At 43.8% G+C, this 16,481-nt stretch overlaps 1 protein-coding gene across 3 annotated transcripts in view; it reads right to left on the reverse strand.

Moving 5' to 3' along the window:
- Shld1 (shieldin complex subunit 1) overlaps positions 1-15,419 on the reverse strand; it is a 72,499-nt gene extending 57,080 nt beyond the window's left edge. Inside the window, exons 1-2 of one of the 3 annotated variants that reach the window (XM_042694532.1) lie at positions 15,383-15,419; positions 9,376-9,551 (exon numbers count right to left, since the gene is read on the reverse strand). In XM_042694532.1, the coding sequence (XP_042550466.1) occupies positions 9,376-9,544 (169 nt within the window). In that variant the 5' untranslated portion in view covers positions 9,545-9,551; positions 15,383-15,419. Of the gene's footprint in view, positions 1-9,375; positions 9,552-11,840; positions 11,934-15,382 lie in introns of those variants that run through there. The other 2 variants (XM_042694533.1, XM_042694531.1) reach the window with 2 other exon arrangements.
- Between the last annotated feature and the right edge of the window lie 1,062 nt (positions 15,420-16,481).

The raw sequence follows: 16,481 nt of genomic DNA on the forward strand, positions 1-16,481 counted from the left end.
AAACACATTTAGGTATTAGAGGGCAAAATCAACACAGTAAAATGGCAACCTACAGAAATGAAAAAAAAATTGCAGACCATATATCTGATCACAGGTTGATAACTAGAACATCTTTTTTTTATAATCCGGTCCTGGGGCCTGAACTCTGGGCCTGGGCGCTGTCCCTCAGCTCTTCAGCTCAAGGCTAGCACTCTACCTCTTGAGCCACAGTGCCACTTCTGGCTTTTTTTTTTCTTTTTGCTTATATGGTGCTGAGGAATCGAACCCAGGGCCTCAGGCATACAAGGCAAGCGCTCTACCACTGAGCCACCTTCCCAGCCCTAGAACATCTTTTTAAAGAGGGCAAAAGACTGCAATAGTCATTTCTCCAAAGATTATATATGAATGGTCAACAAGCATATGAAAAGATGTTCAGCATCACTAGTTCATCAGAAAAATACAAGTCAAAGGCACAGTGAGATATCTTGATGAGTATAGGTGGAGAAGGAGTCTCAGGGCCAAAAGACAAAGAGGTTCCCAAGCCACATCAATTGTTCTGTTCCCTCAATCTGCTTTCAGACACTTCCTGATCACCTGGGTATCACTTAGCAGAGAAAGTTGCCAGAGGGCTTCCCCTCACCTCTTCCTAACTGCTAGGTGCTAGGCCTTCCTAGTAATGTTGAATGGACAATTAGTCTGTCCTGGGAAGAAATGAGTCTACATGGACCACCTTCTTGTTGCCAAGTTGCAGGTCAGGATGCACCGGATCTGAGTGACCTTCAGTTGGGTAAGAGAATGTATGACCCCCTGATGCTATGCTGTGCTTTAGTCCTGGGGAACCAAACCAGTTCGTCTTCTCCCAACATCTCCTTTGGTTCTCTTGCATTTCCAGGGTGTAGATTTGTACAAGATAACTCAGGGACTAGAAGGGGACTAGAAGTCTCAAAAGATTTTGTTTTGATTTTGCTTGTTTGTTTATAGTACAATTCTTGCTATATAGCCCTTTCTTATCTGGAACTCACTAAGTAGCCCAAACTTGCCTCAAAATTGTAATACAGGTGGACCCATTGCAACAATGAGATGTACAAGTCGTTATGTTGAAAACGAACTATACAACTTTGGTGTGTGGGGGGGTGTGGGGAGGATTGGGTGGGGGGGGAGGATGGGAAGGGATGGGAAGGGGAAACAAAGGAGGAGGCTACAATGCTTGATAAGAAATGTACTCATGGGCTCGGAAGGTGGCTCAAGTGGTAGAGCGCTTGCCTTGCATGCCAGAGGCCCTGGGTTCAATTCCTCAGCACCACATAAGCAAAAAGAAAAAAGTCAGAAGTGGCACTGTGGCTCAAGTGGTGGAGCGCTAGCCTTGAGCTGAAGAGCTGAGGGACAGTGCCCAGGCCCAGAGTTCAGGCCCCATGACCGGACCCAAAAAAAAAAAAAAAGAAAAGAAATGTACTCATTATCTTGCCCATGTAATTGTAACCCCTCTGTACAGTATTTTCACAATTAAAATAATAAATAAATAAAATTTTAAAACCCTAAAAAAATTGTAATGCTCAGCTGGGTGCCGGTGGCTCACGCCTCTAATCCTAGCTACTCAGAAGGTTGAAATCTGAGGATCGCAGTTCAGAGCCAACCCAGGCAGGAAACTGTGAGATTCTTACCTTCAATAAAACACCAGAAAACCAGAAGTAGTGCTGTGGCTCAAGTGGTAGAGGGGTAACCTTGAGCTGAAGAGCTCAGGGACAGCCTCCAGGCCCACAGTTCAAACCCCATGACTGACCAAACCAAACCAAACCAAACAAAATCTGTAATGCTCCTGCCTCAGCCTCATGAGTGATAGGGTTATAAGCTGTGCCACCACACCTAGACCAGAAAGTTAGTTTCTAAGTCTTATAACTGTCCTTTCAAGTTATCCTAATTTTATTTTTTAAAGAAATTTTAAATTCTTTGTTCTTATCTCTAAACTGTTTTTCAGGGATGGGGTTAAACTCAAGCCTTATGCTTGCTATGAAGTCAATGTACCGCTTGAGCTGTGCTCCCAGCCCTTTGGTCTTATCTTTGAAAAAAAAAAAAAAAAGAAAAGAAAAGTACAATTTTTTACTTAGTAAATTTTCAAAGAAAAATCAAGCCTCACTATTTATATGTTAGCTTGCAACCAACCAAGTAGGAGAAAGTCCCCTTGAATTATATAACATATATACAGTAAATATACCTAATAGCAATGACCTTAAGATAAATGGGCATCTTATATTTCTGGGGTGGATGTTGTTTCCTGTTTATTTTTATTTTGGCATGGTTCTAGGGATTGCATTCATGACTAGTCTCCTGGTTTTTGTTTTATTTTGCTTTTTGTTTTGTTTGTTTGATATAAGGTCTCATAAATATTTACCTAAGATGGCCTCACACAGCAATTCTCTCTTTCTCCCTTCTCAAGTACTTAGGATTACAGGTATCACCATACTTTGTCCAGCTTCTTAGAGTTCTGCTGCAGATAATAATTTTCAAAACACTTGTCATTTTATCCCATTGAGAAAAGAACTCCTGAAAAACCAGAAGAGCTTGGTGTAGCTCAGTAGTAGACTGTTAAGAAGTCCAGGGACCATCTCCAGTATTTCAAAAGGGAAACACATTTGTACCTTTAAGTTCTTTTACTCAGAGAGGCTCAGGACTATATCCATTGGCCACTAGAGGACAGTAGAACCATGCAGTGCTCTACAAGTCAATATCAGAAGCACTACAGCACTGTGTGATTAGAAATGGTAATGAAAGTCAGGCATGGGTCGGTGGCTCATGCCTGTAATTCTAGCTACTTAGGAGATTAAGACCTGATAGCATCAAGATTCAAAGCCAGCTTGGGCAGTAAAGTCTATGTGACTCTCATCTTCCACAAACGAGCAAAAGCCAGAATTACAGCTGTAGCTCAAGTGATAGAGCACTAGCCCTGAGCATAAAAGTTAAGGGACAGTGCCTAGGTCCTGGGTTCAAGACCCACTATCAGCAGACACACATACATACACACACACACACACACACACACACACACACACACACACACACGAATAAATAGAATTTTCAGAGAACAAATCTAAGTAACAATTTGCCAAGCCAAGCCCAGTAATCCTAGCTATCTGGAAGGCTGAGAATGGGAAGATCATGATTTGAGGCCTGAACAGAAAAGTTTGCAAGATCTTCTCAACCCATCACTGGCCAGAGTGGCTGGCACATGTCATCCCAAGCTATATGGAAGGCTGAGATTAGATGATCAAGGGTCCAGAACAGCCTAAGTAGAAATGTCCACAAGACTGACTCCAAGGAAGGGAACTTGGAGATGATAGTTCATGCCTGTGATCCCAGTGACAATGGAAAACCTAGAAGTAGGTAGATCATGGGCTCAGGTGTGCATAGCCAGGAAGCAAGACCATATCCTAAAAATAGTCAGTGAAAAACAGGCCTGGAGGCATGGCTCAGCATGGCTTGGCAGTACTGAACCAGCCTAGTACTGAATTTAGGGGTCCTAAATTCAAACTAAAAAAAAAAAAAAAGGAAAAAAGCATTTACTCTTAAAAGTTTCCAGAAAGCCAGACACGGGTGGCTCACGCCTGTACTCTTAGCTAATCAGGAGGCTGAGATCTGAGGATCTCGGTTCAATGCCAACCCGGGCAAGGAAAGTCTGTGAAATTCTTATCTTCAATTAACCATCAGAAAACTGGAAGTGGCGCTGTGACTCAAGTGGTAGAGCGCTAGCCTTGAGCTGAGGAGCTAAGGGACAGCTCCCAGGCCCAGAGTTCAAGCCCCACAACCAACAAAAAAAAGTTTCCAGAAGTGGGAGGTAGGGTTCAGTTGGTAGAGAGCCAGCCAATGAACAAAAGTGTCAAGTATTGACAGTTTTATGATCCCATAAGATAGATTTTATAACTTCAAGCATGTCAGCATCTACATATCAAAAACTTCAGGGAAAGGCTTAGGAGTGTTGCTCAGCAGGAGAGTGTTTATCTAGAATGCACAGCCCTGGGACTGATCCCATTCCCACATACTCAAAAATTAACTAGTACTACCAGGAAGCAAAAGAGTAGTCACACAGCAGACAAAGAAAAAGGGCAAAGAGCCAAGAATAAGAATAATTTTAGAGCCATGTGAAAAATTTATTCTAGGTAGAAAAAGGGTTTCATTCATTATAGTAAACAGAGTCAACATCTGAGTTCCTTGCTGTTTCTTCCCTAAGTTTTACCATACTAGGTGATTTATTCTACCTGGTATAAAACTAAACTGAGAAGGCAATACCTCCTCTCCATTAGTCTGCAGTTTGAATGTCTTCCACAATGTAAGACAGAGGTTGAAAGCTCACAACATTAAGCTCCATGATCAAGAGACAGAGTTGCCCCTGAGAAAGTGCTGATCTTTTTTGTCCATATTCAGAGTTAGCTTAAAGAAGCTAGCAGTATTAAATATTAAGCCTTCAATGTTGACACTGAAGAATTAGTGCTTCCTACATGGCACTTAATCATTTGTGGTGTTTGAATTTCTTTAAAGTCCTGGCTTTGAAGTCAGCCTGACCCAGATTTGAGTTTCAGTCTTCCAGCATGCCTTGGGAAACATATTAATATATAACTAAGCTTTCTATGGCTTGGTTAGGAAACATGGATATCATGATGGTATTTATTCTTGGAGGTGGTAACATACAAGAAATGACAAATGTTCAACCTTTCCATCTTCTCTTAATTGTGTATCATTATGGGGTTTTTTTGTTTGTTTTTTCTGTTTTGCCAGTACTAGGGCTTAAACTCAGGACATGGGTGCTGTCCCTGATCTCTCTGTGCTCAAGGCTAGCATTCTACCACTAGAGCCACATCGCTACTTCTGGCTTTCCTGAGTAGTTTATTGGAGATAGGAGTCTCACAGGGACTGTTCTGCCAGAGCTGGCTTCAATCTGCAATCCTTCGATCTCAGCCTCTTGAGTAGCTAGAATTACCGGCCCCAGATTCATCATGTCTTATGAAAAGATGGTAGTAGGAGTAATAAGGGCTCGACATTAATCAATTGTTTTCTCTCACTTTAAGGAGACATGGAGAGACGGGTCATGAATAAAGGCCCACTTGGAGCTGCTGTTGAGGAGCAAGTTTTATGGAACTACAAAGAGGTACCATATGAATTATACAGAGGAAAAAGACAAACATACTTTTCCTCAAATATTAAATTCCCTACATGTAATGCCCAAATATGCAAGTTATAAATGGCCTTTGAAAAGTGGGATATTAACAGATTCCCACAGAAAAATAAGAAAGCATTAAACCACTATTTACTTTAAAACTGCCGGCTAGGGCCTTTAATCATCAAAGACTTATTGTGTTTAACATTCAAATATGCTGTATACATTCAACTCATTTCCTCAACACTGTTCTCAGGCAGAATTTCAAGTTTAAGGAAAGGGCTGAGATTTCCTGTATCCGTATTGCAATGTCTAAACAACTTCAGAGAAACTCTTTGTCCTAGAATTCACCTTGGGTACTCTCCAGGAACAAAGGTTCTACAGTCCAGAAGAGGAACACGAGGCCTACGTGGAGTTTCTCCTGCTATAGTGGCATACACTGAGCAACACCCAGGAAAGCTATGACCTTGCTTTTGAGAGGCTTAACTAAGATCCTTTATGGCTTAACATGGCTCTTCCATTTTATCTATCCATGCTTCCCTTGACCCCAGAAGCAAATGAGAGGGAAAAAAGAATTTCACAGGTCAAATCCATCAACAAGTATGGACCAGGGACTGATTGATGGATTCAAATCAAGGGCTTGAGGAATGGACTGGAGTTGATCAGGGAGGAGGAAGCACATTCCACAGATGGGGGAAAGGCAGCCAAGGCATTAGGGGTTGGCTCAGTCTAACATCAGGAGTAGCAAGCCTGTGTTAATGAGTAGTTAGACACCAAGAAAGGCATATGTTCAGCTGCCATGCACCTGAGCAGCCTTGCCAGTTAAAATACTGCAGTGCTGCTATTCGGTTGTTAAATAGTTTGAACAAACCCTAGCCACCAGATTTTTGAGAATCCTGGGAATTAGGCAGAGGAGCTTTGACTGCAGCTGGTGGGAAAGAAGTATATGAAAATATCTCAGAGGATATAAACAGAGGAATGTGATGGAAATGGTGTCCCAGGAAGACCTCTTCTGCTTTATCTCACCAGGAAGGGCAGAGAGGAGGAGTTTCACAATCCCATCCCTGGCTGTCCTGACGTGTTGTTTACTCTACCAGTCCTTCAGGAGAGGTGGCTGCCCTGTAATTTCAGGACAGAGACATGTTTATTAAAACACATTATAGCCTACCTGTACCTGCCTTTGTGTACCAGATAGAAATGATCAAGGCTTTTTAGGTTTTTCTTATCAACCTATTGGGTTTGTTTTGGAAAGTGCTCTTAAGATTCAACCCTCTTACCAGTAATATCCTTCCCCCAGGCATAAAGAATGCACTAGTACCAGGTGCCAGTCTCATGTCTGTAATCCTAGCTATTCAGGATGCTGAGATCTGAGGATCACAGTTCAAAACCAGCCCAAGCAAGAAAGTCTGCGAGACAATTAGCTACCAGAGATGCTGAAAGTTAAAATGGTAGACTAGCCTTGATCACAAAAGCTCAGGACAGTGCCTAGGCCGTGAGTTTAAGCTCTAGGACTGGCATAAAAAAATAAATAAAAAAAGAGTATACTAGGCAACTGGATACACAGATAAGGGCAGGGAACTATCCACTAGGTTTGGTGCTCCCAGAAGATCACTGGCACCTGAGCAAGAGAGGGCTTAGTCCTGGAGTGGGGGAAGGGGGTTGTACTCCTGAGAAAAGAGGAACAACATGTGATGAAGTAGGAAGAAGAAGTAGGAGGGAGTTTAACCCATGAGGCCCTGGGCTCAATCTCGAGAGAGGGGCGGGGAAATCCTTTACAAAAGTTAAGTTTAAGTGTGGGTCCACATTCTTGCCACCTGGCTTTTGCAGTGGTCCCTGCTGCCTCCTAAAACCAAGGCTAGCTTTTCTCAGAGGTTCAGACTATGATTGCCAACTCCAACCTTGAAAATAGGACCAACTACCTGCATATACCTGCTACTTGCCTGGATTTCTGAGTTTTCTCTCTCTGGCTTTCCTGTAGGTATAACAGACTGTACATTTATGATAGTAGGCTTAAGAAAGAAAAAAGCTATTGTGTAAATGTGTAATGCAGATAGAGGACAAAGCCTGAGATGTGGCCACTGGACTTAAAAGTGGTCTTGACTAGAGCTATCTCTATAGAGTAATGGGGATAGAAGCTGAACTAGTGGGATTTAGGAGGAACTGACAACTAAGGAATGACATCTTTTGAGAGTCTACAGAGATCTATGTAACTAAGATTTGGGGTCAAGCTTTGCATATTGTAAGATGGAAGATATTAGAGAGTATCTGCATGCTCATGGAAATGATCAGTGGGGGGGGGGAGGAGAGGGAGTGATGTGTAAGGGGATGGAAAAGACAAGGATAGACATGAGGACAAGGAGGAAGGCAGACATGGGACATGGAAATAGAGGAAGGAAGTTGGTGGGTGTGAAATACAAGCATGTAGATTCTCTTCTGATTGCTTCTGCTTTCTTTTTTTCTTATTTTTCTTTATTCATTCACTTATTTATATTTGCAGTACTAAGGTCTGAGTTAGATCTTACATACTAGGCAGGGGCTTTACCATTTTAGCCCCATACCCCAACTCCTTCTTTTCCAATAATGTCTCACATTTTTTGCCTGGGACTAAACTAGATTATGGACCTCTTATTTATGCTTCCCATGAAGCTGGAATTACCACTGACCCCTCCCCCTCCCCACCACCATTTTTACTGGTTAAGATGGGAATCGCACTAACTTTTACTGGCCACAACCTATGCTTCTTCCAATTTCCACCTTCCAAGTAGCTAAGATTACAGGCATGATCCACTGTACTCACACCAATTTCTGCTGTCTTAATCAAACAGACCAGATCATCAGCTGAGAGGCTAAAAGAGGAGGCAATGTAGTTTGCAATGAAAAGACAAGATACAGTTATTCAGGGAGGTGGGAGAGTAAGCATCCTAGAAAAGTGATTTGTGATAGATGGAAGGGTACATTTGAGCAGGCAGAGCAGGGACTTAAAAAGAAAGGTGATTAGTATGTGCTGTGGGCTAAATGTTAGTGCCTGTCCCCCCTCCACTAACCTTCAAGCTTGTATGTTAAAGCCCTAATCCCTAATTGATAGAATGTAGATCCTCCTACTTATAGTTCCTACATAGGTACATGCTACCACATACAACTTTTTTGTGTGTGCTGGTCCTAGATAATGAACTCAGAGCCTGGGCGTTGTCCCTGACCTTTTTGCTCAAAACCAACCTTCTACCATTTGAGCCACACCTCTACTTCTAGCTGTTTTTTTGCTGGTTAACTGGAGATAAGAGTCTCAAGGACTTTCATTCCCTGGCTGGCTTTGGACCATAATCCTTAGATCTGAGTCTCCTGAGTAGCTAGGATTACAACTGTGAGCCACCAGTGTCCAGCTCACATAAAACTTTTGTTGGTGGAAATGGTATCTTGCAAACATTTTGCCTGGGCTTGCCTTGGACCCTTCCTGTCTCAGACTCTCAAGGAGCTATGATTATAGGTATGTGCTACCACACTGGCTTCCACTTAATAAAAACAACAAAGTTGGAGCATCAATATATGGCAAATACCGTAAGTACACTGTTCCCTAAGTTAAACCTAACACTTATGAGACAAACATTTCAACTGGCATTTTGTAGATGATTCAGAAATTCAGAGGGGTTCAGAAACATGTTCCAAGTCCCACAGCCGGCAAGTAACACACTGATTATATAATTAATGGGAATGAGATGTGCTTTACAACTAGACATGGTGACTACCTGACTGAACTGGGGAATTATCATTAAATACAAATAATAATAGACTTTTCGTGATTTGGCTAAAAAAATCCTGTAGAAAATTATTTAAGTCCAGACTTTTTGGTAACAGTAAGGTCTCTATTATTATTATTGTTACTATTATTATTATTACCCATAACACCTAACTGATTCACATTTCTATTTTCTGAAGTTTTAAAAGAACAAAACACAATCCTACTCTTTCCAAGTATTCTCCAGCCTCTGAATGCATCTGGATGGAGATCAATCAGAAAGGAACCCAAGAATACAAAAAGACCTCCAGGAAAGGGCTCCTCCTGTAATTCCACCAGAGAGGCTATCCTTTGAAGTCTCCCTCTATTGCTTTGCCTGGGTTAAGATGTTTTACTATATAAGACAATAAATGATTCCTTTGAGATCTGTTATTGGGAGTGGGAGAAATGATCACACCTGTTTATCTGCTAGTTGCTGTTGTTTTAACATCAGTTTACTTCTAACTCTGCTTCTTACCTGGATCCACATCAGAAGAGTAAGGAAAAGAATGGACTTCCACAGAACTAAGTGCCTCATTGTTGGCCTCCTGGCTGGGTCTCTGTAGCATATAATCTCTTAGGTCGCAAGCCGATGGTAGGTCCAATGCACAGCTGTCCCCTGACTGGCTGCCTGGAGTGGCTTCCATAGTCTGGCTATGGGAAAAAAAGAAAAGTCCAATACAATAAGCACGATGAAGCAGGGGCCTTCATGAGTTCTTCACTGAAGAACCTTAAAGATCAAATAGAAAAACAGAAAATTTTCTTTTGCTCTGTAATCACTGGTTGCCCTTGACTTTACTTTAGACCCAGTATTTAACACCTTGTTTTCTATTTGAGGGAGAGTATTTATCACCATGTTTGTCTGTGAAGTAAGTGTTCACAATGTAGTCCAGGCTGACCTCAAATTCATGATCTTCCTGCCTCTGCCTTCCTGACTGCTAGGATTACCAGCATGTGTGACCCTGCTCAGCTACCCTATTTTCTTCACCATAAGAAACTTTCAACTGAAAGAAACCATTAGTAATTGCAGCTGAAAAGTAGGCTGCATGTCTCAAAACAGGAAAGGTTTAATCATAGAGCACTTCCCCAGGGAAAAACTATATAGATCTATAATTGAAGGGCTCAAGAATATGTGCTGAGAAGGGAAAATGTACATAATATTCAATGTAAAAAAAGTGGTTAGGTAGAGTTTGAGTCTGATTTTATAAAACACAATACAGAGCTGGGTGCTGGTGGCATATGCCAGTAATCCTAACTACTCAAGAGGCTGAGATCTGAGGATCAGGATTCTAAGCTACACTGGGCAAGAAAGGCCATGAGACTTTTTTTTTTTCTTTTGCTAGTTGTGGGACCTGAACTCTGGGCCTGGGCACTGTCCCTCAGCTCTTCAGCTCAAGGTTAACACTCTACCACTTGAGCCACAGCGCCACTTCCAGCTTTTTCTGCTTATGTAGTGCTGAGGAATCGAACCCAGGGCCTCATGCATGCAAGTCAAGCACTCTACCACTGAGCCACATTCCTAGCCCCAAGGCCATGAGACTCTTATCTCCAATACACTACTCAGAAAAAGCCGGAAGTGGTGCTGTGGCTCAAGTGGTAGAGTGCTACCACAAAGCGGAGGCTCAAGGACAGAGCCCAGACCCTGAGTTCAAGCCCGAAAACAACAACAACAAAACCATGTATGTATGAAAAATACAGACAAAAAGCCACAAGCAGAAAATCTGAAAGGCAGGTGCCAAATGAATGTCAGTGATTATCTGGGATGAGAGATTACAGATGACCTGTATTTTCCCCTCTGGCCTATGAGCCCATTGATTAGGTTATGTACCAGGCTTGGTGCCAGGTATTGGGGATACAAAGGTTAGACAATTCCTTTCAAGGAGCTCATAATTTGGGGTGAACCAAACACATTACAAGCAGCGTGTTAATGAGAGTATCACGAAGTATTAGGAATTTAAAATAACAGTCAATGCTCGGTATCAGTGGCTCAGGCCTGTAATCTTAGCTACTCAGGAGGCTGAGATCTGAGTATGGAGGTTCAAAGCCAGCCCAGGCAGAAAATTCAGTGAGCCTTTTATCTCTAGTTAACCACCAGAAAACCAGAAGTGGTGCTGTGGCTCAAAGTGGTAGAGTGCTAGTGTTGAGCAAAAGAGCTCAGAAGCAATGCCCAGGCCCTGAGTTCAAGCCCTGCAACTGACAAAATAAAGAAATAAAAGAAAATGATAGTCAAGGCTCAGCCAGGGAGGAAACAAACTAAGGAACCAGGGAGGGCCAAATCCTGTGGCCTTAGCTGGATGGCTGGGGAGCCCACCCTCTCCTTCATCAGTCTGGCAGGGACAGCAAGACCTCACTGCTGCTAGTAACCTAGATAGAAACACCCCCTAGCTGAGGGTTGACTCTAGATACCTCAGAAGTGGCTTGCTGGGTTCAATGATTGAGTATTTGTTTGAAACTAGGTATTTCCTACCCGTTCTAGGCCTATAGCTACCAGTGGGGCACTGCATACTCAGCTGGAAAACTGCAGTACATCCAGCTCCATCATCTGTGTGGAGTAACAATGGGCCAAGGGAGGGCCTGGATACTCTGCTCATTAATACACTTTATATAGCCAGTATCAGGCGTCATGAGTGCCACCATGCAGAGGTACTACATGGTACTACCTGCAAATCTGGTGGACAGATAGCACAAGACACTGGCAGGTTTGAAGCCTCCTGAGTTCTATGGCAGGCAAGTCTACAGAATGCATAAACCTGTCATGCTGCAGGAGAAAGAACATGTGACTTTGTCCAAGGCCCTGTGGGTCAAGAATAAGGGAGAAATTAAAACCTCTTCACAACCAATCAGCTGGGTGTGATGGCTTGCTTCTGTGATTCCCAACAACTTAGGAGGGAAAAGTAGGTGCATTGTAATCTGAGGTTCCTGGCAAAATATTCAAAATCCTACCTGAAAAAATAAAGCCAAAAAAGGCTTATGAGTATGGTTCATGTAGTAGATCACTTGCCTGGAAAGCATGCGGTCCTGAATTCAAACCCTAGACTGCCAAAAGGAAAAAAAAAAGAAAATATTTAAGAACTAAAAGGAGAATATTATTTTATAATTAGAGAAGAGAGTTAAAGCACTGCTCAGTGTCAGTGAGGAGAGAGAGGTTTGGTGACTTGGTTGTATTAAGAGCTGAGTTAGAGAAGACAGAAATAGATTTAGGAGGATGTAGTACTCCAAATTAAGGAACATGGGGCAGCTGTTCAAACAGAACTTGAAAGATCTCAAGGATATGTCTAAATTTAAAAAATTAAGAATAATGTGACCAGTGCAATAGAGTTCCCATGTACTGAGTGCTGACTTCACCAGCCTGTGCTAAGATCTTCATTTGTAGTAACTCTAAGCAGCAGGTAATCTCTCTGTACAGAGAGAAGTACCTCACCCAAGGAAACGCCTACAGAAAGCAGCCACCACAGGAAAAGCCCAGCTTTAAGGACCCTATGTCCTGTGCCTGAATCTGAGCAGCCTCCACGCTGCTGCCTATACTACCCAAGGAGGCAAAAATAGAAAACAGAAACAGAACAGCACCAAAGGCTGGCAAGATCTTTCTAGTCTGAGGACACCCAATCACATGCTGCTGTGGACATTCCTTTAGGCAAAGGGTAAGCCAAGATATCAGCTGATTGCTCCTGAAAGGAGGGGAATGATCAAGGTCCCCAAAGAGCAAGAACACCCTGTCTTTTCACACGTATTAGCCAATCAAGTCTGAGGTTTCACCAAACACCTCTGCATCAGGGCCCTCTAGCTCCCCCTATTACCTAACTAACAGTGCTCTACAAGGTTTCTGGAAGGGGATAAGCAGATCTCTGGATTATATCAGCATATCCTACCAGCCTTCAGAGATGCCTTCAAAGAAACAAGGATAGCCATGAAATGAAAGAAATCCTTTTCCAAAACAAATGATGTGTTGATCTCATAGCTTTATTTTTAAATTCACTTACATTGAATTCGAAATGCATTCCAAACTCCTGTTTTAGAAGGAATCATTATTCTTTCCTTCTTTTTATGTTTGTTTCTGGTATTGTGCCTGTCCTGGGGCTTGAACTGGGGGCCTGGCCACCATCCCTGTACTTTTAAGCTTGAGGCTATTACTCGTACCACTTGAGCCACAGCTCTACTTTGGGTGTTAGAGATTAACTGGAGGTAAGCGTGTCATGAACTTTTCCTGCCCAGGATCCACAGATATCAGTCTCCTGAGTAACTAGGATTGCAGATGTGAGCCACCAGCATCCTGCCTCAGTTACTTTGGGTGTAACTCAGGCAAGTGTTGGGGTTAAGTACTGTGTATACTCACTTATAAACAGGGACCTGAAACTCAACCTGAATCCCAACTCTCTGCTTACTGTGAGGAAGTCTCCAACCAGCTACCCAGCCTCTGAGCCTCTAATTCCCTATGCATAATGGAGAAGCATATTCCTTCCAGTGCTTGGCTTGGTACAGGGTAAGACTTCAGTCATAAGGATGGTGACCTTGCCCTCTCGCCTCAGGCCAGGGGCTAAGATTAAGAGACATCATTCTGCTCAGAGGCCCCCACTGGTCAATCAGGGCAGACTGGACTGTGCTTGGGTGTGAGTTCAGCAGGTACAGCAATGGCACCTACAATCACAGTCCTGACCCTGTAGTAGAGGGGGAGATTAGCCCTGTCCTCTATGCTTATCTGGCCATGGATCTCCCTCAGGAATATATACAGGGGAGAGACTAAATTCCAGGACCCATGTTCTGGATCTGTGGATCTCCTCTACCAAGCAGGAACCCCGCCTCCCATGGAGAGCTCTAGGAGACAAAGCTTATCCTTCTCCAAGCCTTGAAGAAGGGAAGGACTTAGGCAGATGGCTGAGCCATGCTCTGCTTCCATGAGAGCTGACTGAAGGTTAATGAGGCAGCTAATGTGAAGACTGAACTTTACTTGCTTTAACTTCATACAGCCCAGGACGAAAGAGTTCATTCAGGAGCCTGCTGCCATATGTAATGGATGAATAAACCATTAGAGCTGTGACTGAAGTGCTAGAGCACCAGATGAGGAAAAAATAAAACACGGTCTGGTGGCTCACACCTGTAATTCCAGGTGTAGGTGGAGGCAGGAGGATCAAGTTCAAAGCCAGTCTGGACTACATAGTTTAAATATTTCTCAAACAACAAAAACTACAGGAATGAAGACAGTGTAACATTGGCCTAAGGGTAGACATACTGATACAATGAAATAAAACTGCTAGTACAAAAGTGAAATCATACTTATGGGCAATTGATCTGTCACTCGGAAAATAGCCTGGCGGTTCCTCAAAAGATAAAAAACGTTGAATTACACTTTGACTTGGCAATTATACTCCTAGATGTAAGATAAAGAGAAAAACATACATCCTTCTAATAACTTTACACAAATGATCGTGGCAGCTTTATTCATAGTAGTCTCAAACTGAAAGTAACTCAGATGTTCATCAAGTGATTGGCAGATAAATATGAATTATGTATTCAATGGAGTAAGGTTCAGCAGTAAAGGAAGTTCTGATACAAGCTACAGGGACTAGCTTTGCAAACACCAAACCCTAGCGAAAGAAGCTAATCGCTTATTGACTCCACTCATGTCAAGTGTTCAAATTATGAAACTACAGACACAGGAAGTTGGCTAGTTATTGCCTTGGTGGGAGGGGAAGGAGTTAGTACTGAATTGAGACTGAGTACATCCACTGTATTGCGGCGAAAAAAGGATTGTGTGTAAAAGGTGATTTAAAAAAAATCTAAAATTAAAAAAAAAATCTAAAATTAGATTGGGTGATGGAGGCTCAACTTTGCATACGCACAAAACTCACTGGATTTTACACTTCAGACAAATCTCAGCTGGGTGCCAGTGGCTCGGCCTATATTCCTAGTCTCAGGGGGGGCTGACCTCTGAGGACGGTGGTTCAAAGCCAGCCCAGGAAAGTCCATGAACCTCTTATCTCCAATAAACCACCAAAAAGCTGGAAGCGGAGCTGTGGCTCAAGTGGTAGAGCACTGAGTTCAAATCCCAGTATCAGCACAAAAGGAGGAAAAACAGGAGGTCCATTTTGTTGAGTACAAGTAGCAGCGCCGGTGCTCACTGGACACTATGCTGAACGTGAACAACTGGTGTGGGGACAGGCAGGAAGGCCTGGCGAGCTGGGAAGGGGTGACACCAGCCCCTGACGTACACAAGCGTGGCCCCCCGGAGCCGCATAGCAACATTGGTTAGCCTGTCACACCAATCCTACTTTTCACTCCGGAAGAAGGGAGCCGACTGAGACGCGGGGTCTGCGCGGGGTCCGCGCGGCCTCCGGTGGGGGTGGCGGGGAACGGAGGCGGGCCCGGGGAAACCGCCATCGAGGACACGGCGGCGGCCGCCTCACCGCACCCCGGCCCCCCTCCCACCGCCCTCCCGAACCCGCGAGGCAACCCGGCGTAAACCCGCCGCCGGCCCGGCTTCCACTCACCGCCCCGCAGCAACAAGATACCGGAACCGGAAGCGGCGCCGCCATCTTTGTGATGGGAAAAGTGTAGTTGAAGGAAGTCCTTGGAACCATCCTGGGCGCAGGCTGACAAGGGCAAGGGAAGGTAGTTGCGGCCATCTTAACTGAGGGCAAGCCCGCTGTACTCGGGTAGTTGATGCGATTTCTAAAGGAGACTTGGTGTGTGATGGACCCTAAAAGCATAGGAAAAATGGTATCTCAAAAGCCCACGTCTGCTTGGCTTATGACATGGTAATCCTTCTTTACAACGTCTTTTAAAGTTTGTTTTTGTTATTCTAAAAGTGATGTAGGGACAGTTAGTCAGGGACAGTGCTTTTTTTATTTTCTGTCAGTCATGGGGCTTGAACTCTGGGCCTGGGCGCTGTCCCTCAGCTCTTCATCTCGAGGCCAGTGCTCTACCACTTGAGCCACAGTGCCACTTCCAGTTTTCTGGGGGTTAATTGGAGATAAGACTGTCACAGACTTTCCAGCTGGGCTGGCTTTGAACTGTGATCCTCAGATCTCAGCCTCCTGAGTGGTGTGAGCCACCAGCCCTGGCTATTATCTGATGTTTGATTGCATGTTTATTTGCTCACCCAAGTGCCATCTCTCTAACTACATTTTATTATTGTTTTGTTTTGTTTTGTTTTTGGGTCCTGTCGTACGGCTTGAACTCTGGGCCTGGGCGCTGTACCTCGGCTCTTCAGCTCAAGGCTAGCACTCTACCACTTGAACCACAGCACCACTTCCCGGTTTCTGAGTGGTTTAGTGGAGATAAGAGTCTCACGGACGTTCTTGCTTGGGCTGGCTTTGAACCGTGATCCTCAGATCTCAGCCTCTTGAGTAACTAGGATTATAGGTGTGGGCCACAGGCATCCGGCTAAGAGTACATTTTTGGGGGGACTATGTCGACCCTTCTCTTGCTGTCTCCCAGTTTTTCTCCCTCTGTACAACATCGTAATAATAATAAAATTGTGTGTGTGTGTGTGTGTGTGTGTGTGTGTGTATTAAAGCTATAGGTCTACATTTGGGGGGGGAGGGGGGGCAGGGGAGAAGTAGAGAACCTGGGAATGGGGGCACCCAA

The sequence above is a fragment of the Dipodomys spectabilis genome, unplaced genomic scaffold, assembly GCF_019054845.1.
Source record: "Dipodomys spectabilis isolate Male_0828 unplaced genomic scaffold, ASM1905484v1 ptg000175l, whole genome shotgun sequence".
NCBI lineage: Eukaryota > Metazoa > Chordata > Mammalia > Rodentia > Heteromyidae > Dipodomys > Dipodomys spectabilis.